Source organism: Rhinolophus ferrumequinum, chromosome 14 (genome assembly GCF_004115265.2).
Source record: "Rhinolophus ferrumequinum isolate MPI-CBG mRhiFer1 chromosome 14, mRhiFer1_v1.p, whole genome shotgun sequence".
Classification (NCBI taxonomy): Eukaryota; Metazoa; Chordata; class Mammalia; order Chiroptera; family Rhinolophidae; genus Rhinolophus; species Rhinolophus ferrumequinum.
The window spans coordinates 26,089,003-26,116,064 of NC_046297.1; the positions used below are offsets into that span (position 1 = coordinate 26,089,003).

Sequence of the window (27,062 nt, forward strand, 5' to 3'; positions counted from 1 at the left end):
AGGATAATTGTTACAATGCTAAGGAATCAGTAAGAACGCTTTCTGTGGAGGTCGATAAAGTTTGCTTCTTTCCAAACATTTGGCATTTAACATTTACTAGTGGTGAATCCAGTGGCCTGGGAGGAAAAGAATAGTTGACCAAGCAAAGTCTGATTTGTAAAAATATTTTTAGCATGAAAACACATGAGAATTAAAGGAGTTTTAAAAATCCTTTTGAAATTTTTGCACAACAAACACCCCATATGTAAATAGGACTGTCACTCAGTGTTTGTCCATCTAGAGCTCCAGATGAACCAGTGTAGTGTGCGATGACAGGAACAGCTGACTCATTAGCAGAGAGCAGTGAAAGGTAATTAACCCTGGGAAAAGTACAGCTGCCGTGCGAGCTGTTCCTTTCTGTAGGATCTGATTAGAAATTAGTGTTAAACCACTGATTCTTTTTTTTTTTTTTTAAAGAACTGTCATTGATAATTTTCACTTTCACTCTCAGGTATGTCCCTAGAAAAGGTTCTCAAATGTTCTTATATACAAAAGGGCTCAAATCTAAAAAGCATTTCCTGATAACAGTAGACACCTGTTTTACTTATTGACAGAGAGTTCTTTCAAATAAATATTATGTTTGACTATTGAAGATTGGTCCTACCCCAACCTATACTTGAATGGTCAGTATGTAAATTACTTGAAAGGATTGTTTTATATAATCAGTAAACTGTAGATAATTACCCTTAATTAAATTTTCTCTCTTTTTTTCTTTTCATTTTTCCTCTGATGATGCTTCTCAGCAGTAGCAATGGAAATTCTCCAGTTGAAATCCAATGGATATTAGGGAAGGTAAGTGAACATTATTTAAAATTTCCCCCTAAAAAGAAGTAATCCCTAAATTTTAAATTTTAAATGCCCTTCAAAACCTTGAGACATTAAGGAAATTGATTTTAGTGGACAAAGATGACTGGCTTTGTTAGTGTTTGTATCATCATGATAATTTGGCTATATTCATATATTTTATGAGGAGTGTATACAACTGTTTATCTTGATTTATCACGTCACATGTCTCATATGAAGATCATTAATACTTTAACATAGTCAGAATTCACATATGTAACTAAAGAATGTGGTAGACAGAATAATGTTCCCCCCAAAAAAAAATTGTCTATGTCCTAATTTCTGAAACCTGTGAATATGCTACCTTACATGGCAAATAGAGTGTGATTAAACTAAGAACCTTGAGATGGAGAGATTATCCTCGATTATGCAGATAGGCCCGACTAATCACATTGTCCTTAAGAGAAAGGCAGACGAATGAGTCAAGGAGATGCAACATGAGAAGGACTAAATTCAACCCACCATTGCTGGCTTTGAAAATGGAGGCAGGTAGCCATGAGCCAAGGAATGCAGAGGCCTCTAGAATCTGAGAACAGCCCTCAACTTACAGCCAATAAGAAAACAGGGACCCCAGTCCTTTAATAGCAAGGGACTGGAGACTGCCAACAGCCCAGATGAGCAAAAAAATAAATTCTTCCCTGCAGCCTCCAGAAAAGATTGTGGCCTGACTTGAGGTTAGTCTGGTAAAAATGTACCAGACTTTGGACCTCCAGGGCTGAAAAATAGCATATTTGTGTTGTTTAAAGCCTCTAAGTTTGTAGAAATTTTTTATACCAGCAATAGAAAACTAATAATACAGAAGATAAATCAGCCAGTCAATTGATGGCATATATCTTGCAGCTGGCAATATAAATTCTATAGAGAATTTCCTGTGTTTAAATGAAGAGGAGAAAAATTTCTTGAGAGGCCAAGACTAATTAATCATTTTTAGAAATTGTAATATTAATTTGTAGATCCTAATGATAATTGTCACCAACTCTGAGATTTCTGTCTTCTGTTTTGCAAAACATTTCCCCATACAAAAAAAAAAAGGAAAAATCTCCACATGATATTTGGGTAAACACAATGACTATATCATCCAAAGTGCAAATGAATATGTGCTGTATTGGAACATCTAGCTACATGTGGAACACTGGGTAAGGTAGTGAGCTCATTTCGTTCCCTTTCTTCATATGTAAAATTGGTAATACTTCCCTATAGGCAGGCCATTATGACTAAGGAAAAGAGTGCATGTAAGTACTTATAAGATGCCTAGCACTTGTTAACAGTTCAGTAAAGGTGAGCTATATTCAGTTAGAAAGTACTGTGTCATTTACTATTTTGACAAAAAATAATTGATTACTTTTGTATTTTCTCATGGTTGTGCCATTTTATTTCTAATACAAAAGTCATCAGTTTGGAGTATATAGCTACACCTTATTTAAAATAAAGTGTAGGTGTATAATAGTTAGTACATTTTGACCCATTATGAGTAAGAAAAGCGAGGTATAAAATCTGGGAACTGGATATAGTTTAAATGAATTGGAGATCTTCCTAAATTGTTTTCTTGCCAAAATTTGGAAAAAAATAAGACTATATTTCTATTTTACCTTTGGCTTTTATTCCCACAAAAGGACCAATTTAAATCATAAACTAATTTTTCATATAAATTCAAGTAGACAGTGGGTAAAATCTGTTATACTTCATTCATGCTCTTTTTTGAATTTTGGGAGCTGACTTTTTTCCACATAAGAGGAGACAAAATTGTAATTCTCCTTAACTGGCATAGCAGTCAAACAGACTAAATCTATAGAGCCCCAGCTGCTGTGTGTCTGGGATGTTTTATATTGAAATACAATTAAAAAATAATAACTATCTGAAGAGGATTGTTTTTGGCTTATTTCAATTCAATTCAATAACAATGTATAATAAACCTACCCTGGCCACATTGAAAGACACAGCCTTTCACTTCCATGAGCTTATACTGACACAGGGAAAACTAAGTGAGCATGAGTGAATATAATATCAGGTAAAGCATAATAATCAAGATGAAAGTGTCATCAAAACACTGCTGGGATACAGAATCCTATGAGATACTGTCACTTGAACCACAACATGAATGATAAATCACATTTCAGCAGATAAATTTTGCAGTTCTGATCCTGAAGGAAAAGTTCCTCTGAAATTTAAAAAAATTAAATTGAAAATTCTAAACATTTAATTTTAGATATTTAATTTTGACCATCTAGTCTCCTTTGACCCTTTTGTAACTATATAAAATATGGCTTTAATATATTGTTTAACCAAGCCAAGTACAATTTGGACTATTTGTGTCTTTCTACTTGGTCATTGGGGACATTTATTTATTTTAGTCAAAGTTCTCTGAATCTCTCCAGGTATAAATTCTTCAGTAATCATCATTTTCTGGGAAATTTTCCAATGTGGTCAAAGCTTCAACTCCCATTGCTCTTTCTGCCTCCTTCTGTTATCAGACATTTGATATCGTATTGGAATCCTCAATTTGGTGGTTTATACTTATGAGGACAAGAGTTGTGATTTACATATCTTTTAATTCCCACTGTCTAGCATAGAGCAATCCATGCTAGGTAAATTTGTATTGAACCAATAATAAGTATATTTTTAGAAGAAATAGGCTTATATTTTAAAAATCCGTATTAAATTAAACACCTAAGTGAGATTATAATCCAAGGATAATTCTGCAAAAATCCAGTTCCCATTGTCCTCAACAATTGAGAATCATGTCATTTTCTTTGTAAATTTCAGTTGGTTCTCCCATATTTCCTAGTGAGATAATGAAGACAAATGACTTTATTCTTTTATCTTAACTCAAATTTACAGAACATGGTGAAGATTTTAATGGAAAACAAAGTTACTGCTGGGAAAAACAGCAGATTTGTTGAAAAAAATTTTAAAAGCCTCTTAAAAATGGATAAGGAAAACAGAAAATGTCTACGGATATGTAGCATACTGTATAACAACCTATATAATAAAATAGTTTAAAAGGATAAAATTCCTTCTACATAAAAAGCCTCATTTTTGAATCATCAAGTGCTCCTTGAACTTTATTTAAAATGTTTTGACATTATATGCTTGTTTAGTATAGATTTACTCAAAATAGAACATTTAGTTGTAACACAAGCCTTGAAGTTAAGTGGTTAGTTTAATAAAACAGAGTTTCCATAGTTACCACAAGAACAGATGAGAACAGAGATTTTACTTCTTTGGAAGTCAAGAAGTGTCTTTAGGAAAATAATTAAACAAACAGACCCAAGCAGGTTTATTATATAGGTCTCCACACCCGATTGGTTTTTTAAAAGAGGAAACTCTTGGTATTATAGGAAATTAAAGATTTTCCCACTAAAATCTCTAGCAGCACATTAAGAAAACTGAGTATCCCATTTCTCTGGGCATTTCAAGCTAGATTCTGAGTCAGAGAGAAAACTAGTTTAATAAAGTATCTCTGTGAGGTGCATTTTGTTCATAGTGTTTTGTTAGTAAACCACGACATACGCAAGTGGTGAAAAGTGCCATGCAAAAAACAGCAATACCTTGCTCTTTGTGACAGACCATGCAGTCTTAGGTCTAACTTATCAAGCTTGATCAACATTTTGTTGAAAGCCCTGATGGAAGGGAAATGAAAAACCATGCTAGTGAAGATGTTTCTTTGTGCCGGCTTTATTGTTTTCTCAGTTCAGTGTTGAGATATGCTCTCTTTGAGTGTTAATGGAGGTCACTTTCAGTATTGTCCTTTGCTGTGTCTAACCTAAGGAGTTCTTCACAGTTAGCTGTTGAGAAACAAAATGATGTGGTTTCTAGTATCTCACCTTCAGCTCCTGAGCCTTTAAAACAACATTGATTAACAGGACTTTTACAAAGTTTCTATGTAGTTACAAGGACAGTTTCAATCTTCTGTCATTTTTTTGCATTAGCTATGATTATGCTTTTACCACAAAAATGCATTTGTTTTAAAGGTAACAATACAGACTAGGAGAATAGCTTATGTTTCATCTATATTTATCAGCACTCACTGTACATTTGTGTCTTCATTACCAGGAAATATTAAGGGACATTGTGCCATCTATTCCTGTTTACAGTTTATTATGCAGAGATAGGAAACACTTAGCATGTAAAATGAATGTAGAAATTATTCCTGGATAGAAACACGGACATTTCCCACTCGTTGGCTCTTTCTCTTCCATCACCGGATCAGAGTGTAATTGTCAGTAATCAGGCCTGCTTGCTGCTGATAAAACCACTCTGAATGCTAGCAGCCTTCTTTGTGTGATGACTCAATTATTCCAGAAGTGCCTCATCAAATCTGCCCCATCAGCTGGGCTAATAAATAAGGAGAAGAAACTGGCCCCCCAAAGCAAATTATAAATCCATTTGCATTAACCATTTCGCTGGTCCATGATCTAGGCAGAAATAAGCATGGCAGATTGTGTTAAGCTTATTTGAATATGTTTATAATGTTTACAGCATGCAACTTTTTTTTTCCCCACAAGGTGTTGGAATTATCAGTCATGAATGGCATCTAAATGCAGTTATGTTAATTGCAGCAAAGCTTTAAGTGTCTTTGAGGGCTATTTTGTTTCTTAAATCAGATGAAAGTTAAATCCTCTTGTGGTGAGAAATACACGTTTTGTGCAAGTTATTGGCATTACTTCAGAGTTTAAGGAAAAGAGGACTGTGTTTTATTTTTACAGGTGCTGGAAGGACAAATACAAATAGTATAATGCCTCCTAGTACAGCTACTTTATATATAGTACAGTGGAAACCAGAAATTATTTGCATGCTCTGTATGACTTCAGCAATTTGCAAAGCAGAAATTGCATTTTCTGGGAGATCAGAGTTGCCATAGCACTCCTTGTACATAAAATTCCTTGAAAGATTTTATAGAGCAGAGATTTCAAAAGCTAGGCAAACCAAAAAAAAAAAAAAATCAATTAAGTCCATCAGGGGACGTTTTGTATATTGACAAATCTTATTTTTGTTTTTCTTTTAAAATGACAAACTATACTGACAACAAGAAGTTTTGTTTATCTTTGAACTTCAGTGACCACTAGGGGAAGCAAAAAATGTTCAAAATGGATCATGAAAAGCATTTTGGTTGCTAATATCAAAGAATTAATCTCGTTGAATATGTAATGATTTAAAATCCAAAACATCTTCCGTAAAGGTAAGTGTACCACTGACTTACTTTACAATGGGAGATTTTTTTTCCCTGCGGTTTTGATGAAGCTCTTTTTTTCTAATCCTACTGTGATCAGGAGCCTAATTACGGGCTAATGCTAAAAGTGAAGCTTGTGGCCAATATACAGTATTTAAAACAACTTAAATGAAACTCACTGCTTATCTGCTCCAGCCAATGACGTAATATCTGCTACTACTGGTATCAACCTGTAGAGCTAAGCAGAGAAAAGTCATCTTTGAAAGCATAAATATAAAGTGGCAATAGGCTTATACAATTTGTATGCATAAATTTCTAAATATATAATCTCTTGCTCTGATGGGAAAACAAATTCTATAACTCACTGATTAGAAACTCCAAAATAAGGGACTTAAATTTTCATTAGAAATTTAACAGAGCAACATGGCAAATGGAAAACCAAATAATTTGATTACCCAGGCAAAGATATCATTAAGGTTTATACAAAATTTGACTCTAACTTAAATTATCATACTCATTAATATAAAAATAAATCTGGAAACTTAGAACTGTAAAGGTCTTGCCTTACCATTCACAAACACACAAAGGCACAGAGTACCCCTCTCTTTTCATCATTCCAACTAATGAACAATTGGTGAAGATACTAAAGTTAGAAGAGTGATCAGGAGATTAAAACTGTTACAAGTTGTGAAGACAGGGACTCAAATGATAGCAACGCTAAGGCATATGTGCTGGCACTCTTCTGCTTTTATTTTACTCCTTGAGAAACTAAATCTGAGAGAGCTCTTTGGAGCTTGTATTAACTTTCCAAACTTCTGAGAGTTCTCTGCTGTGCATTTCCAATGTGTCTGAGGTAGAACAGTCTGGTTCCATAGTACGCAAATTCCAAAAAGGAACTGGTGGACATGGTGAGTTGATACAAGTTATATTACAGGGCTACAAGTGCTACATACGCTTCATATTAAATTTATTTGCCCTATCATCAAAATTTTCACTTCGAGTTTAGTTGGAGGATATTCTTAATATTACATTTTTTTTTTGAACCATAAGTAAGTCTATGACTCTCTACTTTAAGGATACAGTTGATAAATACATCATCTCACTTTAGGTCATTCACCACCCCCACAATAAAATATAATCTAATATACCTTTTTTAATAACACAGCAGATTCATTACATTGTATGATAGATATTGTATATATTTTGTCCACTTCAGTGTATATATTTTCAGAAGTAGATACTCACCCACAAAACAGTTGTGAAGATCTGAGTCCCTAATTATTGACATATAGTAAAGCAGACAAATGAAGTGCTTTGTGATGACTCCATTTAACAAGTAAAGCCATGTCTTAATTAGACAGCACACTTACGGGTTTTGTAGCTAATTAAGTTACTAATACCTTCTTTGTCATGTAGTTTTATCTTTTAAGGTTGCAGTTTTATAAAAAAAGAAAATGAGCTTCAATACAAAAGTGTTCATCCTGGTAGATGGGGGATAGAACTAACTCAAGTTGCCAGATGTGGCAGCTTGGTCAAGATTCCAAATCTTAGGTTAACTGTCTTCAAAATGTGTATATTTTATGAATATTTTAGTAAGTCATTAAGTTTTATAAAATAGTTTAAGATCTGCAAAGTACATTAAAGTATGGCGATTAATAAAAATGGGTTTTTAAACAGATCTCCTTGATATAACAGTAGGGCAGATGCTTGGGATGGAGGGAACCGATTTCAGTGGAAGACTCCTTTTGGTGTCAGCCAAGAATGTTTCCCAAAAGCGGGTGGGTGGAGTTAGTAATGATAGACTGATCGACACGTGGAATGGGGAGCCTCTGAAGGGCTCGTATTTTCCATTTGTATTTTGGTGTACCTGGACTTCTCGAGCCCTTTTGTGTCAAATCATATTTCTAAAGTTGTATTTTGTCTGAGCCCTCTGTGCACTGCTCCAAGGCGATCTCAGCTGTGCTGCCTTAACTCTCTTCCCCAGGGAGGGGAGAGACAGCAGATGGGGTTAGGGCAGAGGGCTGATGTGTCTGACAGCAAACGGCCTGGTTGTTGAGTGGAAGCTGCGAGCATCAGGAAGCTACTTTTCCCCTGAGAACCAACTAACCACTGAAGAAAGTTGAAAATGAGCCCTTTGAGAAACGCTATTAAAAGTAGTAAAAAATTGCAATTGTGCAGATGATGTGCTGCTGTGTGCTTATTCGGATGCTAATGAGTTTGACATTAGGGAACTCAGAGGGTTTACAGCTACTCCCTTATGTGATTCAGTTCTTTATTGGCAATCTTTGAGAAAATAAATGGAAAATGTATTGCTAATAAATACATAACACGATAGGGTATTAGACAAAAAGCCATTACTTTCAGGATCTAGAAAGAGCTTTGCTCACCAGTGTGACTGTTTTCCAGGATCTTTTGTTTTAGGTTAGAGTATGGTAAACAAAGGGCAATAGGCAGGTGGAAAGCTTCAGAACTCTTTCTGAACTGAGGGTGGAGTAGAATAAGCCGAACACACTTGTAGAGAAAGCCTTTTTTTTAGTTGCATTCAAACGCAAACTAAGAATTCCCAAGCTCCTGTGCGACTTTTCAATTCTTACTTAATGTGCAGTAATCTGCTCTATATCACTTGAGAGAGTTTTATCCCTATTTCCCCCCAGGAACTACAGTTGCTGACTTGAGTTGAAGAAGCATCTGCTTAATGTCTGGTCAAAGCTTACAAGTAACACAGAAATCTATGCTTAAAAAGCCAGGTACTTCAATCTACTGCAAAGGGTAAAATACAGAACGAGAGAAATCCGCAAGGAAGGTTGGTGGCTTATGTTTTAAAATACCAGAATTGCCAGATATAAACTTTCTAAATGTACATTGACATACATAGTGTTTGTACAAATAGCCCCTCTCTAGTATGCTGAATGTAATACACTGAATTTCGTCCTCTCAAAAATCTCAAATGGGCTGAAGACAGATTCTGTTCCCATCCCTGGGACCAAATAGAGGTGACGCAGCTCTGTGTATTATGTCTGAATGAAAAATAAACCAAAGGCAAATTGTTTCCATAAGAGACAGGTTAAAACATTGGCAAAAAAAAAAAAAAAAAAAAAAAAAAATTAGTAACATTTTATGACAGCCTCATTAAAGAGAGCCCTATATATATACTAACAGATGAATTTTGAATCTGTTTTTTGTGACTTCATGAGTGTAGTAAATTCCAAATCTTATCTGAACTTTCTCTTTTGGTGGTTAAAAGTAAAATAATAGTGATAATAGAAAGTCTTTCTTATCCAATTTCCATAGTAAATTGAAGACATAATATATATAGTTTGGTAATAAAGACAAAAATGAATTTGGCTAACCTTTAAAAATGTAAAAATCTTTTTACCATTGATATGTAGTATAAAATTTGTCACTCTGTTTATAGTATAGTCCAACTAAATTATAGGTAAAAGTGTCAACACATCCTTTATTGTTCACTTCACTGTTCATTACTGATCTATTTAATTTGTCCTAACTGATATGCTTTTCTTCTTTTTTTTTCAATCTTAATAGAATGAATTTCAAGATTTCTCACTGAAGTGGACAAAGATATTTAGTCACTTTGACGAAACAGGGCAAACCAAGTTGGCATACAAGTTACCTGGACAAAGAGAGGTAAGGCAACATTTTTATTAAAAAGTGTTACATATTGAGGCTCACCTGTATAACAGTGCTTTATCGTTGTGGATTTGCTTTGAAAAAAATTATTGTTAGTGCTGAATTAGAGTTGTGATTTTTGTCAGAAACATGGTCATTTTAATATATAAAAATATGAAATAGGTAAAGTCCTCTGAGCTACAAACCTTTGTATATTGACTGGTATGTGTTATTTGTTCACACATTTGCCCTTGTTATTTGTTCAGTGTTAAAGTAGTTTTAAAAATTCAATTTGAATTCATTTGTATTAGAAATTAATTTACTAAGGATGAAGAGTAAATAAGTGATAAATTTCAAAAGCATGTTTTAAAAAGCACTATAGATAACTTCTAAAGTTAATTCCTACAAATACTGAAAAGTAAAGGAATTGGGTTGCTTTTGGAGAAAAAAAATCTATTTAAAATAATTTACCCATATATGAAGGAGCTTGTTTGCTAACATTTATATATTTTACAACACATGCATCTCAAAGTATCAGCAAGAAAAAAAAAATTAAGGCCCTTAGGGTATTACTTACTCTGAGTTATCTTTCAACAGGGCATACTAAAAAACTACAAAGAAAAAAATGCCTCCTAAAACATCAAGCCGGCAATTGTCCCCTTATATCACAAAGCTGTGACTCAGAGGCCGTGGTACGAGGACTAATAGAAATCCTTGGCACACATTGGCTACCTAAGGGAATAATAGGACTATTTGCTGGAGTCGTTTGGCAAAAGGACACAAACATATGGCTTTGGTTTATATTCAGCATTGCCAGTTGTGCAAAGTTACAGCATGAAGTCTACAACAGCAGTGACAACTCAGAAATGAGAAGTGAGAATTAAAATAAATGAGCCGCCTTATAAAGATAACCGGCTGGTCTCAGGTCTAAGATTTCTTTTATTGCAGTGCATTTCCAAGTGACTCTGGAAAAAAACACCTGATCTGTGGGGAATGCACATGCACTTGACCCTCAGGAGGAGCTATTCCCAGAGAACTGTATTTAATCTGATAGTGGATTGAATCTGCCTCTTTCCTTAGTTATGGTGTTTGTTGGGGGTGGGAGGGATTAGGGGAGACGAGGAGAGAGATCATAAATTTGAAGGTACACATCATGCAATTCTTCAGCTTTCTATACAAAGTAAAAGACAATACAATAAGAGAAAGGAAGGAACAGAAAGTTGAAATCAGGGACAGTGTGCCCTAAATAAAAGATTCAGAAAATTTTTATTTTATTTAGGATAAATGATTCAAAAATTGTTCAGAAAATTATACATACGAGTATGTCATCACTGATGATTTAAAAATCCCTGTTTTTATTACTTTAGGTTTTTAAATGTTTATTTAATGGAATTCTTTTCCTGAGTAATTAATAAGTATATGAAAATAAAACCAGAAAAGTAAAATCAGAGAAAAACCATACTTGAACATTCTATCTTAGTATTCCTCTCAATAAGTCCCTTATTCTTTTGATGTCACAACTCATTTCCCCCATCTTTTCCCTGTGTAATAGGGAAACTTCTTTTGCTGCCATTTTGGACTGATATAAAGCTATGTTTAAACAAAAAGATACCAGGATTATCAAAGAAAAGACACTCAATGTAGGGTCTTTTGTTCTTCAATCTGGCTAAATTTTATTCCAAGGGCCTGGCATCATCTCGTTGTTTCATTTTCTGGGTTTAGTCTTTCCCAACTTTCTGAGTTTTTCTTTGTCATTTTTTTTTTTAATTGATCTTTGTAAAGTAAGCATCCACTGAGGATTAAGGACTCATCATAGAGGGAATGCTGAGACCTCTTCTCAGCAGCCATAGAACTTCCTCTCACCATTGCAATGGGTTCACCAGGATGGAAATGCCATTGCACAAGGCTAGTGTGACACAACATACAAAATTGTATTGCCAGTTCAAAAATCTTAGGAGATGAACACAATAAAATTTTATTAAAACTGGAAATTGTTGCAAGTTGAATGTATATGAAGGATTTCTCAAATTTAAAGTAGCTACCAATATGAGACTATATACACATAGACAATATTAAGATTAATTGTATATGTATTTTGAGAAAATGTCCTCAGAACATTATAAATCACCATAGCTTTTCCTAGGTATTAATCTTAAGCAACTCAAGTCTTCTTATAAAAAATAGTAAGGACGTCTGTGTCTAAAATTTTGTTGAAGGAGAAATAAAATTTAAACATTACCAAGAGATTTGTTTAATCCAGTTCTTAAGAAGTGATTAAATATTTACTTGATTTTTTTTTTTTTTAACCATTGGGTTAAAATAAGATTGGGAGTGAAAGATAAAATCAAAGGGAACTAAATCTCACATACCAGTAATTTATTTGTATGAATAAAACCTAAATTGAGTTTATGAATTCTGTGTCCTTCTCTTTGAATCTCTTGCTTCCACAAACTGGCAATTCCAGGACTGTCTTTTCAGCCCAAAGGAAAGCACAAAATCTGTGCATGGGGTTCATGTGGACAGGAGATCTGTTGATTTCCCCTTATTTAAGCATTAGTAAGAAAAGATGGTTAAGTACAAGTAACTAGGAAATTGTACACCTGTTACTAAGCATATAAAAATATTAAATGGAAGGCTTCCAAATTCAAATTAGTAGTTAAATTTTACATTTTATTTTATGGTTATTTTCTTCTTCACTGCCTATGTATTTATTTCCAGTGTTTGTTCTTGCATGTCCTTTCTCCAAGTTTTGCTTCCTTACCTTCTTTAGTTTAAATCTTTTTTATTTTTTATTTTTATTGGGGAATATTGGGGAACAGTGTGTTTCTCCAGGGCCCATCAGCTCCAAGTTGTTTTCATTCAATCTAGTTGTGGATGGCACAGCTCAGCTCCAAGTCCAGTTGCCTTTTTCAAACTTTAGATGCAGGGGGCACAGCCCACCATCCCATAAGGGAATTGAACCAGCAACCTTGTTGAGAGCTTGCACTCTAACTAACTGAGCCATCTGGCTGCCCCTCTGGAAGCTCAGCGGCAGATTGTTGCCTGCAATCTAGTTGTGGAGGGTGCAGCTCACTGGCCCATGTGGGAATCAAACTGGCAACCCTGTTGTTCAGAACTTGAGCTCTGACCAACTGAGGCATCCGGCCACTCCTTGCCTTCTTTAGTTTATAATTTTCTTTCCCTCTTGTCATTTTTCCTTGTATTGACTCTTCTCCCCAGGCCAGTAGGGAATAAAGTATGTTTAAAATTTTCCTCATAGCTTTATTGTGAATTACATGCCAAGAAAGGGCCATATTTTTATCCTTTCTATATAATATTATATATAATATATCCATATTTATAGGTTAAATAAACTTTTATTAAAGTAGTTTCAGATCAGGAAAAATAAGAGTACCAAAACCTACCTTTAATATTCTTATCTCTATTAAGAAGTAGATTGTCAAAGCCAAAAGGAAGCATTATAGGAATCTTAGAAAATGTCTTTTTCCCATTCATAAAAAATGGAATGAGGTAAATAAAGGCCCAAAGAAACCTGGATAAGGACATCTTTTTAAAAATCATATCTCTGTTTTGATAAAAGAAATGACTCATTAAATTTTACAAAATTAATTGCAGACTTGGCCAATAGTATTTGGGAATTAAGTAATAAAGATGATCAAATCTCCTTTTCCAATGGAAAAAGAAAACAGTGTTCCCAGTGATAAGTATAGTTTTTAACATTGCAGCCCCTGTTATTTAGGTCAATGTCCTGAATGATACCATAATTTTGTGCCTCTTTTAGGAATATTTTAGGAATATTTTAGGAATATTTGAAAGGATGGTGATCCCCACAAAAATTAAGTCTACCTATTGACAATTTATTAAAGTCCATGAGAATAATTCAAGTAGAAAACACTTAAAAATTTCTACTCCAATATTCAAGGTTTTAGAGAACAAAGACTTATTTTCAAATTGAGAACTATGAGGAGAGTAAGCCATCTCATAAATATTAAAACCTTCCACACCCAAAAAGAAAAGTACATGTGCTTTATGTTTCTGATGTTCTTATTCACTGACAAACTATAAGACATGACTAGACACTAAAGTTCATATCTTTTATTATTCTTCAGGTGTGAGGAAGAGAAAGAAGGTAAAATACATAGGTTGTATATTATGGCCTTGGTCCATTTCGCTCCTACTGCTTGGCCCAGAAGTTAAATCTGAAAACTTAGTTTTATAAATGAGTATCGGGTTTTACAATATTTATATAGTACATATATGCTACACCAACAAGAGGACAGTAGCTCCACAAAACACGATTGTGAGGCCAGCATTCCCAGCACAATCAAGCACAGGTCCATGAATATTTGTGCATCCTTTCCAATGATCTGAATGGGGAGGCGACTGCATGGGTTGATGACAGAATGGTCAGGTACTTGGGTAGCAGAATTGCAAAATAGAATTAGTCTTCAAGCTGTTATAAATAAAGTTACATTTACATAGGTTTTAGGAACTTTTATTTGTGTCTACTGGTACTATTTTCAGAGTGTGCTGCATGTTTGGTAAAGAAACTCATGGAGTTCAACATTCACTTACCTTTGGGGGGAATATTTCAGAGTGGTTGGCGAGAGCTAATAAATAGCACCTGTGTGGCAGGCTAACCTTAGACTTGAGTTGAGTTGATGTTCACCCACGGGAGTAGCTTCCTCCGAAACAGTTGATGATTTTCATCATTTTAACCCTCATGCTACTGATCTTTCTTAATCAAGTTATTCATTTAGCACATGGAGAGGAGTTTGCATGAGTTGAGCCATTTTGCATGCAACAGAGATATTCACAGAGAAGGGGGATTTTACAACGCAGTGCTCACCATCCTCAGTAAACCAAGCCATTTTACCCAAATAAGACCTACCCTGAAAATAAGCCCCAGTTAAGATCATCAGCCAGACGGACCCATTCAGTACGTTATGATGATGTTCCAGAAGAAGATGACATGACTGTGTTTTAATAAATGTAGATTGTTGTACATGAAAAAAATAAGACATCCCCTGAAAATATGTCTTAATGCGTCTTTTGGTGCAAAAATTAATATAAGACCCAGTCTTATTTTCGGGGAAACATGGTAGTCCTACGCAGTGTCACATCTGTCATAAATTCATGTTGTTTTAAAAGGAGGACAAAATACAGGAAAAACATCACATCTTTTTTGTTGTTTTCTCTTATTATGTAATTTTAAAATATTCATAACAATGAACCATTTTATTTAGACTAAAGCAACTGCTGTTTCTCAAAAGCAGTGAACACTTTTCTGTTTGCTAATTAAAAAAAAAACAGTTCAGTGATTGGTGTAGTGTTTGTTATGAAATGATGACAAAAGATTACTGGTGGTTTTAATAGTTTTAGCTTACAAGGGCTGTCGTTAATTTGTCTGTAGTGTTGCAGGTGAAAAAATGCACAATGGATAAATAGTCTATATTGGCTTAACTGAACATAATATATAGTGTGTTCTGGAGTTGTTTGTCTCAATAGACTATGGTAATCAAAAGTAATGAACCTATTATGTGCAGGACCTTGGAGAGCGTCAAATGGCAGTAAAAGTGTGGCACATAAAAGGTTTATTAAAGGAAATTAAAGTCCATCATTGCCACACCTGCTCCCCTATTATAAGTCTATGGCAGGTCAGTGCCTTCAATCACAACTCAGCCTCGGAGAGCAGAGATGCGTCTCCCATCACCATTGCTGCCACACGGCATCCATGCTAGTCTAGTTCAGGATTTAAGGATGGGAGACACAGAGAGTGCCTTCATCCTGTCTGATTTTCATCAAGCAAAACAACTTTTTTCTATTTAAGAATTTCTTCTGATAACGTGTAAAAGTGAATTAAACTAAGAGATTACTGGGAATTCTAGTGAAATGGATGAGTGTACTCTGGTCAGAATGTATCTCCATGTGGACAAAAACAACAGACTTAAAGTTTTTGCATCCTTTTGATAATTTATTTGATTACATTTAAAATAGTTAGTAATAGTATTTTAAGAAAGTTTGCTACTGACACACACAATACTCAAATTTCACCTTCCTTATAGATTTGGATGATTATAACCAATATTTATTCTGGAATTCTGGAAGTAAATATGTATTGTTGTTGATGATCAGCATTTCCAATGGTGTTTTGAAATGGGGACATGTTAGGGGTTTGACTTAACATTGCTTTTTTACACAGGGAATTATTTTTTCTGACTTAGCACGAGGTATGTATCAGAAAGGGTCTAGTAATGTAAAGGAATCAGGTTTTAGTAAATTAGTCTGAAACCTTTTGGTTTGGCATTTGAGGTTTTGTCTCAACCACTGTTTGTCACAACCACTGTTAAGCAGACAGTCCTTTACTCTATCTTTGTAATGCCCAAAGTGTTTGAATCACTTGCAAACTTATGGATAAGTTTATGCCGTGTTGTCACTGTTTCCTCTGGTTCTGGCATCTATAGACGTATTTCCAAAATTCATGGACTGTGAGGGCAGTCACAGTTGTATCCCTGCAGAGTCAGAATACCATCAGAGAGCATGAAAGGCTACTCTGTTTTTCAAAATGACCTTCAGAACTCCTAATGACATGTTTTCATGTTTTGGTCAATGTCAAAGGAATGACCTCACGACTTGTGTTCATGTTACAGATGGATGCAGAGGCTGCAGATAAAATGCTGTGTACCCGGTCTAAAGGAACCAAGGGTGAGTTAGCAAGCAGATTCCATGACACCGTGCCCACCACACCATGAAATATGGGAATTCCAGTGCTCAGTCCCTAATGTGCAGTCCGAATGATTACAACATTCTTTTTTTAAATCAAGCTAAAACATTGGATCATGGTTTTGAGGGGCAAAATATTATGAACCAGGAGTTAAAGGACTCGGAAAAGTCTAAATGATATATGATGCTAATTTTTACAAAATGCAATCATGATAGACTTGAACATCATGTGAAACAACATAAGAGTCAGTGAGTGAAGAATGCTTCATGGAGACCTTCAAATTATTGAAGTGACTTTAATGGCCAAGGGAAAAGACCAAATTATTAGTTTATTGCTAAAGCAGGTTTTGATTTTTATGTTATCCGGTTTAGTGGCTCCCACTCTTAGTTGAAGTAAAATGCTAATGTTTGTTTTTTGACTGTCCCTGCTGGGAATTTCCAGCAGCGCAAAGAAACGTTTGAAAGGTTTAACTTGCCGGTTATCTCTCTCTTTTGGTAACCAACAGATGGTAATATAATATTGAAATATAAACAGGCCCTTGATGATCTAAACATCTGGAAAACAGGATTGACTGGCAATAATAATACCCCTTAAGGAAAATAACTTTTATTATAAATAGCTATATTTTTGTGACCCTTAATTCTAAACAAGAAACTAGGTTCACCATGCCCTCTGAAAACACTCTGGGTAGCTGTTCCCCACCCCAGTCTTCTCAAAGTCAGCCTTGCTGAGAAGAACTGAGTTGGGTAGCAATAGTGCAATAATTTGGAAACAGTTTGAAATTTACATTTCAAAGTGGCTAATCACATGAAATCGTTTCGTTAGCCATGTTTATATATGTAGTAAAGGTAAATAATTTATTTTTGAGTAAAGTCCAGAATCCCAAAGTGTTTAATAAATTCCAGGATGATTTTTTTTTTCAGTTAAAATATAACCATGGTTAGCACTAGCCATAATAATCAAAGTGCAGAATAATGCTGTAGTAGATATGGGGCTTTACCTAAACAGAAATTTCACACTGTATTTTTTTCTACTTTTAGTTGAAGTAGTCTAATATTTGGTAGTCTAATATTTGGAACAGTATTTCCAAACATTAAGTTTGTATGCAGCAAACTTCTCAATAAAATACAAGTTTAAGAAAGACAGTTTGTATAATTATTTAGGATAAGCTCACATCTTCCATAAATATCAGCATTCTAAGGACTGTATTTGGATTATTTAAATTTCTTGTTTAGACTCCTAAAAGCACACCACTCTAGCATACTTTTAAAATGTGGCTCTTTTAATTTGCAATTCTTTTTTAGACTTCAAATTCTTTTGGCACATACATATATACTCTTAAATAGAGCCAAAATGTTCTCTGAGAAATTAAACAACTGTTTCTCATGTAGCATGAGTAATCTTTAAAACCACCTGTTATCTATCTCAATATGCTGCTTATCCTTGTGTAGGCAGGTATTTATAAACATGAACTTCTTTAGTTACCATGATTTCAGTCAGAAAAATCAAAGCTCTTTTTTCTGTAAATTTCTTATTTTTAAAATAATGTTGATATTAACAAGGCTGAAGCTTATCCTCCTCTTTCTCTATGTATGAAATTTACGGAACAATATCTTGGGACATATTCATTAGTAAAACTTTTGCCAGTTTTATTTATATATTTGTTTAAAGTCAATAAAAATGTAAACAGGATTCTTTTGAAAAAAAATTTCTATAAACAATAAAATTGGTTAAATTGATTTAAAAATAATTCAAGTCCTTTGTACTTCTGTAAATTTTTAATGAATCTCTAAAGACAGATACTTGGAAAGTCCAATCCATGACGTCTGTTCCCAAGGTCACCTAAGGCACTAAACCTAGACTCATCTGTTCTGGACCATATATATTTGTCCTCTTCTCTCCAAAGAAGCAAAACCAGAAAAGATCAACCCACCCAAAGGGAAATTAAGTGGGGTCAGTACTAACCATTACTGGTCATTATCTCTAGGTGGCTTAAAAGTCCCAGTCATACAGTTTTCAAAATTAAAAACTGATTTTTTTTTCAACAGTGCCAATGGATTCTCTAATCCAGGAGCTCAGGTAAGATTTGTCCTACATTACTTTTTCTAATATTGACTTACTTTAATTATTAAAATATTTTGTACTTTTCAAGCCTCAGAATTCCTGTTTTAGTAGGTATGAGAAATACACCAATGGTCTTATTTCACATAGCCTCTATCTATACACCAAAGAAACAGAGAAAGGGAAAAAACTATTGATAATTGATCCCAAACAATTGTGATAAAAACAGTAGCATTTTGCTGTAATGTGAGTAAATTTCCACTTTTCTCCATGGAGTGTTGTGCTGCCTCTATGTAAACACGTCACATGTGGTTTGGTTTTGCACTGATGGTAAGTAAAAAACTGATTTGTTATCTGTGGACTTGACAGATAACCCAAGTCCTAAATTCTCCATCAAAAAAAAAAAATAGATAATTCTATCAAGTAACCACATGATTTTTTAAATGTAGACATTTGAAGATAATGTGTTTGATAGGTTTTTATGTGTATTCAAGCATTTCCACCTTAGATACACCTCAGGTAATATTCTGGAAAGTCTACCTTAATAAGCTTTGCAGAATAAACTCCAATTAGGTTTTCTTTCACAATACCTTTGTGAGGTATAGTTTTTCTTTAAGTACATGTTTAAAAAGAAACACATTTTCTGTACCGGTGATATTTTTTAGTGAAATTGTGTCAGGAACAAGATAAATCCCTTGTCTCCTCTGAATTTGCTATTGCAAAACACAGAAAGTCCCAAACCCACTATCTATCCACCTTTGTGAAAATGACAGTGGTCTATATGTGTTCCTCAGGGAACTATTTGAAAACTGGAGTATGTGTAACAATGTCTGATACACATTGAAATTCACAATGTGTGCATTAACAATTTACATCGTTATTTTCCCAAGCAACTGTGCTGTGATTTCCTGAAGCAAGGGCTATCTTAGTTACTTAGTGTTCCATATGATTCATTCTGTCATATTTGGTCCACATATTTAGTGGAACACGTATCTATCAGAATTGAGTACAAGCTTTCATGCTGATGCTCTTCTCTGTGGAGATTTGTCAGTAGAGAATCCATGGTACTGCCTACATTATCAATTTTTTCATTGGGAATTTTACATTTTAAACTACTTTTATAGGAGCAAACATATAATACACACACATTCAATTAAATAACTGAATTGTCTGGTTCACTTAAATTTTGGATTTTTAAATCTGCTCTTATTTAAAATTCCTATTAGTTTGGAACTTTATGTCCCCTGTGGAATGACCAAGAGAAGTTTAAAATGACCAATGGCTCAAAGTGAGTGAGATGTTTGCCATCTCAGGAATTGGTTTCCTAGTGGTCTAGAGCAGACACGGTGCCCAGCGACTCATGCAGGGTCCTCTCACCTTTTGAAGTAACTGTTTCCAGTCAGTCTTTTTAGGGAATCAAACTATTTGGAGGGTGTGGGAAGAGGCCTTTTGAGTTATGTGTCTTGAAAAATAACTCGAAAAGGAGAATGCTTTAAAGGAGAAGGAATAACTGTGTATTTTGCCCTAAGGAGAAATATATAATTCATAGAGCAAAAGGAAGGAATTAGCAGAGAGAAGCGGCTTTTTGGAGAGAAGAAATGTTTAATTTAACCTTTCTAGAGAAATAGAAATTTCTATTTAAGCACTTTATTAGCATTAATAATTATAATAAAACTAATATCTACTGAGGTCTTATTGTGAGCCAGACACTCTTGAGCATTATTCATCACTCTGTCTCATTTAATCCTCACAATAACCTTAAAAGGTAGAAACTGTGAGATTTCCAGTTTTCAGGTGAAGAAATTGAAAATAGTTTATGGAACTAGCCCAAGATTTCACAACTAGTAAGTAACAGACTTCTGACTTAGAGACCAGTTTCTTAACCACCAGGCTATGCTTTCTCTCATACACAATTAATACTGTCTAAGATATAAATAAAAAAAGAAATGGTTCAGAATTCATACCTTCAGTAGCTAGATTTTAAAATTCTATACTTTAACCCTTATGGTATGCTTTTCAAAGCTTAGTTTTCTGAAATTCAAACAAAGAATAGATTTTAATTAAAATAATAATGTTTCTTATTCTTCTAATTATCTAAAAATTGTTTTTATTAGATATTTAATTTTACCTAATTTGTCATTAGACCGACTCAGAAAGCTGTTGATAATTGCTGAGAAAATTCATAAACAAAACTGATTCATCAATTTTTCTTTAATAAGAACTAGTTTATAAAAATTACTATTATTAATTTTATAATTGCTTATTTTCAACAGAATGACCATGCTCAGACTGAATAGTTCCCATTTCTTAAAGTTTTAAGTTGACCCAGATATAGACCGTAATTATCATTCTATGTATATCTTGGAAAGAAGTTTGATATATGTAAAGTTACATTTTTAGTGTCTTTTCAAATTTGTAGGACTTTATGCATTTGCAACAATTGCTCCTCCAATTTATTCCCTAGATTTGTTGTGATGTATAATCTAGAGTATGTTGTGTGCCTGAATTTTGACTATCTTAGGAAATGTGGCATATTTTCCCCAGTATAAAAGTTATGGCTATTTTGTAGAGAACATTGGCAACTTTATTTAGTTTTTCTTTTTAGAATATATTGGACATGTTATTGCTTCTTGAGCTACCACTTACAAAAATACTAATACAAATGAAGCTAATTTAAATATACTATATATTGTTCATGACACTAATAAAAATTGATACTGACATTCTCATCTTCTTATTATACTCTATGTCAGCTACTATCATCACCATTAAAAAAGCAATTTATAACCACAGGCCCACCTTTAATCACATTTCTTATAGCATTTCCAATCTTTCCTCCAACACAATTCAGGTTACAGGTGGTGCTGAGAAGGCTCTCTTTCATCTTTCTGAATCATGACCGTTGTATTATCTTTACTTTTTTCTTTTATTACTATTATCCTTACTCTGATCCTCCTGCTATTGTATCTACTAATATTGGTAATTGTCTCATGCATTGGCAAAGTGTTTTTTATACCAGTCCAGCCCCTTTCCTCTAATTAGGAAAATATAGCTTCTGAAATGGCTTTCTTTTGTGACAATTTAGAGACACAAATGAAATCAAGGTTCTTAAGTATATTAGAGACAAATCCCATGGTCTTATTGCTGCCTACCAATTTGTTGGCTTACGTTTTATAATAAAAATTTTGATTTAGTTGACTTGTTTTTTTACTTTATTTTATAAAATTTGTTCCTTCACTTATTATCTGGCATGTTCTTGTAAGTTTTAAAATGTTAAATATTTTGGGAGCTCTGTAATCCATAAGCTATAGATTTAATAGCAACATTTAATGGATGTGAAAAAAAAATATGACGTAGCTTTAGATGACTTTCTCTGTTTTCTTCTTATTTCAGTCTTTATGTCAGTCAAACATTTTAATTAATACTTACTGATTTGCTTTCTAGTTTATTTCTTTTTTTGAATAGAAATTTTCCTTAGTAGCCATGATTTTATTGGAACTACTTGCTGTACAAATTTCTGCAGATGACAAGTAAAAGAATGAAAGGAAAGTGACTTCTATTATTAAATGTTCCATAAATCCATCATCAAGGTTAAAGGAAATAAGTACTTCTAATCATGAGGTTTTATAAAAGAAAGGAAAAACCCTTTTCTTTCCTTTCATTACTATGATTTCCAGATGCAGGGCTCAGTACATGTTAGGGTATTTTGATAACATACCGACTATATATGTTAGCAATACGTCTACCTAAACATTATGGTCAAACCTATAAATTACAATCCAAGAAACTGACACCGTAAAGAAAACCCACTTTCCTATAAACCACTTTGAGGGGAAAGTGAGACTGATAACCAAAGAGGTGATGATAAGGATTTAATTTCGAAGAGGAGATGTATCCATTTAGTGGACGCCTGAAGTATCACTGTCCAGTTGCTCATTCTCCTCCATCTTTCTCATCCACACCTTGTGTAATGGGTGAGGCTGGTACTCACCATGCTACTTAGAGGCATGAGACAACTTAATTATTTTCAATGATGCTAATGCTTCCTATCCATCAACATAGTATACACTTCATTTATTTGTATCTTCAATTTCTTTAATGTCTTACAGTTTTCTGATGGGTCTTTCATTTCCTTAGTTAAATTTATTCCTAGGTAATCTATTCTTTTTTTATGCGATTGTAAATGGGATTGTTTTCTTAATTTTTCTTCCTGATAATTCATTATTGGTGTATAAAAATGCAACCAACTTATGAATATTAATTTTGCATCCTATCTTACTGAATTCATTTTGTAGTTATAATAGTTTTCGGTGGATTCTTTAGGTTTCCTTCCATTTAGTATCATTTCTTCTGCAAATAATGACTGTTTTAATTCTTCCTTTTGGATTGGATGCCTTTTATTTATTTTTCTTGTCTGATTGCTGTGGTTAGGACTTCCATTACTATGTTGAACAAAGTAGTGAAAGCAGATTACTTGTCTTGTTCCTGATCTTAAAGAAAAAGCTTTCATTTTTTTTCACTGTTTAGTATGGATTATCTATCCACTGATGTCAATGGGGTGTTAAAGTCCCTTATAATTACTGCAGTACTGTCTATCCCTCCCTTTATATCTGTCAATATTAGCTTTATATCTTTAGATTCTCCTATGTTGAGTGCACAGTTGTTTACAAGAGTTATATTCTTTTGTTGGATTGATCCCTTTCTCATTTTGAAATGCCCTTCTTTGTCTCTTGTTACAGCTATTGTTTTAAATTTTGTCTTATGTAAGTATTGCTACCCCAGATTTATTTTTTATTTTCATTTGCATGAACTATCTTTTTTCTTTATTGCTTTACTTTCAGTCTGTGTGCATCTTTCAATCTGAAGTAAGTCTCTTGTAGGCAGCATATGTACAGGTCTTGAGTTTTTTTAATCCATTCAGCCACCCTATGTCTTTTGATTGGAGCATTTGGTCTATTTACATTTAAAGTAATTATTGATAGGCATATAGTTATTGCCATTTTATTAATTGGTTTTTTTTTTTTGCTTGTTTTTATAGTTCTTTTCTCCCCCGCTTTTTTCTGTCTCCTCCCCCCCTCCAGTTCAAGTCGTTGTTTCTCAGCCTATTTGTGTAGGACACAGTTCCCTGGCCCATGCTGGTATTATGAGTCTTGTGCTCCTCCTGGTTGAGGCAGTCGGATGCCAGTTGGTGGTTCGCCACTCACAGCAGCTCACAACAACTCTCACCAACTGCCAGCCACTCACGCTGGCTGCCGGTCACTCACGCTGGCCACCGGCCACTCATGGAGGCACATAGCAGCCCACACCAGCACACAGCAGCTTACTCCAACCTCCCGGGGCTCATAGCATCCCCGCTCCAGGGAGAGGTGTTGTTCACAATCTTAACTGTAGAGGGCGCAGCTCACTGGCCCATGTGAGAATCAAACCCGCAGCCTTCGGCGTTAGGAGCACGGTGGTGCTCCAACCGACTGAGCAACTCGGCGGGCTCCTACAGTTCTTTTCTGTTCCTTTCTTATTGTCTTGCTCTCGTTCATGTTGATAACTTCCTATAGAGTCATTTTTTTATTCCTTTCTCTTTATTTCTTGTATATCTCTTAGATTTTTTGTTTGTGGTTACCATGCTTCATATATATCAAGCTGTGTTTACAGCGGTCTATTTTAAGTTGATGATCACTCAAGATTGAGCATATTCTAAAATCACTAAAATTTTCACTCACCCCCTCCACATTTATGTTTTTTAAATTATGTTTTATTTGTGTGTGTGTGTGTTTGCATATCCCTTTATTGTTGTAATTACACATGATCATCCTACTTTAGACTTTTAACTTTTGTACTAGCTTTATAGTTGGTTGATCCATTACTTTTACTAAGCATTTGCCTTTGTCAGTGGGAATTTTCTTTTTCTTTTCTATATTTTCTTATTTATATATTTTTTTCTTTTCTACTTAAATAAGTCCCTTTAACATTTCTTGAAATACTGGTTTAGTTGTGATGAACTCCTTTAGCTTTTTCTTGTCTGGGAAAATGTTTATCTTTTCTTCAATTCTGAATGAAAACCTTACTAGGTAGAGTAATCTTGGTTGTAGTTGTTTGATTTTCATCACTTTTAATGTATCATGCCACTCCCTTCTGGGTTGCAAAGGTTCTGTTGAAAAAAATCACCTGACAGTCTTATGGGAGCTACCTTATACGTAACTACCTGCTTTTCTGTTGCTGCTTTTAAGGTCCTCTCTTTGTCTTTAACATTTGGCATTTTAATTATAATGTGTCTTGGTGCGGGCCTATTTGGGTTCATCAACTCTCTGTGCTTCCTCGATTTGTACGTCTACTTCCTTCACCAGGTTAGGGAAGTTTTCAGTCATTATTTCTTCAAATAGGTTTTCATTCTTTTGCTCTTCTCTTCTTCTGGTACCCCTATGATGAGAATGTTGATATGCTTGATGTTGTCCCAGAGGTCCCTTAAACTATTCTCATTTTTTAATTCAATTTTTTTTTTCTTTTTGATGTTCTAATTGGGTGTTTTCAGCTACCTTGTTTTCCAGATCGCTGATTTGATCCTCTGCTTCATTTAATCTGTTGTTGATTCTCTCTAATTTATTCTTCATTTTAGTTATTGTATTTTTCACTTCTGACTGGTTCTTTTTATGTGTTCTATCTGTTTGTTAGGCTTCTTACTGAGTTCATCTATTCTCCTCTAAGTTCACTGAGCATACTTATAACTTGTGTTTTTGAATTCTGTATCTGGTAGATTACTTGTCTCCATTTTGTTTAGTTCTTTTTTTTTTTTGGAGTTTTGATCTGTTCTTTCATTTGGGACATGTTTCTTTGTCTCCTTATTTTGGCCACATCTCTGTGTTTGTTTCTATGTATTACGTAAATCTGCTATATCTTCCAGTCTTGGCAGAGTGGCCTTAAGTAGTTGGTGTCCTGTGAGGCCCAGTGGCACAGTCTCCCTTTTCTCCTGAGCCAGATGCTCCAGGAGTGTTCCTTCTGTGGGTTGTGTGTGCCCTTTTGTTGCAGTTGAGCCTTGATTGCTGTTGGCATGTCAATGGGTGAGATTGACCCTCATGCTGCTTGGCTGTGGGGATTGAACATGTCCATAGCATACAAGCTGCTGGGGTGCGGGAGGGGGGCGGCTGACCCCAGGGAGCAGAAGTCACTTTAGTGATGCCCTTTGGGTATGTCACTTGTGGAGTTGGTTGGATGGTTCTCTGGTATGGTCTGGAGCCAGCCATCAAGTGTTTTGGTTCTGGAGCCTCTTGGGAAGAGCTTCAGTTCAGACCAAGATCAGCTGCCATTTGCCAACTTGGGGCCACCTGGTGGGAGCTACACAGTGGTCTGTGGTTTATTGCTGCCTGTGCTGGCCTTGGGGGTGCTTGAGAGATGCTATGCTGTGAACCAAGATCAGCTGCCACTAGTGTTGTGCTTGGGGCCCTTTGCTGGACACCACAGTGTGAGCTGACACCAATTGCCACATGTGCCAGGTTTGTGGTCACTTAGTTGAAGCCAGGTGCCAAGCCAATACTGACTACAACTTATGCCAGATTTGGGCCACCTGGTGGAGTTACAGTGCAAATTGAAATTGGTCAACACTTGTGCCAGGCTTGGGACCTCTTAGCAAAATGTGCAGAGCACACTGACACCAGCTGGTGTTTGTTTGGGGTTTGTGGAACTTTAGGAGACTTTAGGAAAGTCTACAGTGCAAGCCAAGCAGGCCACTGGTGTGGAAAAACTGTTGGAAGAAGCTTAGGCTCAGTGGGTGAGTTGGGTGGGCTAGGTCTCAGGGAATCACCAGGGCAAGGTGAAAGATGTTAGCCAGGTTAGTGAAGAAATCAGATTTGGCACCCACCTGCATCTCCTGTCTCTGTGTGTCATGAAAGGGCTCAACAAGGGAGCAATGGCACCTGCCAGTGTTCCATCCCTGAAGAGGGCTTTCATGACCCCTACCTCTCTAGCCTTACACCTGAAGCTAGTCAGTTCAGTTCTTCTGCATATGTCCCTGGTACTTTTTGAGCTGCTGCCCCTACACTGGAGCTCAGAGCAAGTAAGTTTGTGAATGAGCTAATCCATGTGTAGGCCCCTCAAGAGGAACACCTGGGACTCCAGCAGCCCTCCACATCAGTAGCATCGAATAGTCACTGGTTTTCACAGCCAGATGTTATAGGGAGTCCTCTTCCCAAACTATGGAGCCCAATGTGGGGCTAGAACCCCTCACTCTTCAAGGGGAAACTCTGCAGCAGGGATATCCCTCCCGATTCTTAATTGCCACAGCATGGGTATGGGCCTACCCATTCCATGTCTCTGTCTTTCCTACTAGTCTAGTTGTGGATTCTTTATATCCTTAGTTATAGAACTTCTGTTCAGCTAGTCTCCAAGTGGTTCTCAATGATGGCTGTTTAATAATTTAGTTGTAATTTTGCTGTGGTCATGGAAGGAAACAAGTACACTGTTTATCTACTCTGCTATCTTGACTGGAAGTCCTCTTCTTTTGTTAGACTACTTTTACAATAGCTTTAGGTTCACAGCAAAACTGAGCAGAAGTTACAGAGATTTCCTATAACTCCCCTCCCTCAAACATACACAGCCACGCCCATTAAC

General features: G+C 35.2%; 1 protein-coding gene across 11 annotated transcripts in view; it reads left to right on the top strand.

The window, feature by feature from the left end:
- Positions 1-27,062, top strand: part of LOC117034109 (suppression of tumorigenicity 18 protein) — a 152,328-nt gene that overhangs the window by 20,532 nt on the left and 104,734 nt on the right. For 4 of the 11 annotated variants that reach the window (XM_033126816.1, XM_033126817.1, XM_033126807.1 and 1 more), the window contains 4 exons: positions 783-831; positions 9,596-9,697; positions 16,330-16,384; positions 18,452-18,482. In XM_033126816.1, coding sequence (XP_032982707.1) covers positions 16,330-16,384; positions 18,452-18,482 — 86 coding nt within the window. In that variant the 5' untranslated portion in view covers positions 783-831; positions 9,596-9,697. Of the gene's footprint in view, positions 1-782; positions 832-5,938; positions 6,062-8,706; positions 8,856-9,595; positions 9,698-16,329; positions 16,385-18,451; positions 18,483-27,062 lie in introns of all 11 variants that reach the window. The other 7 variants (XM_033126808.1, XM_033126814.1, XM_033126811.1 and 4 more) reach the window with 4 other exon arrangements.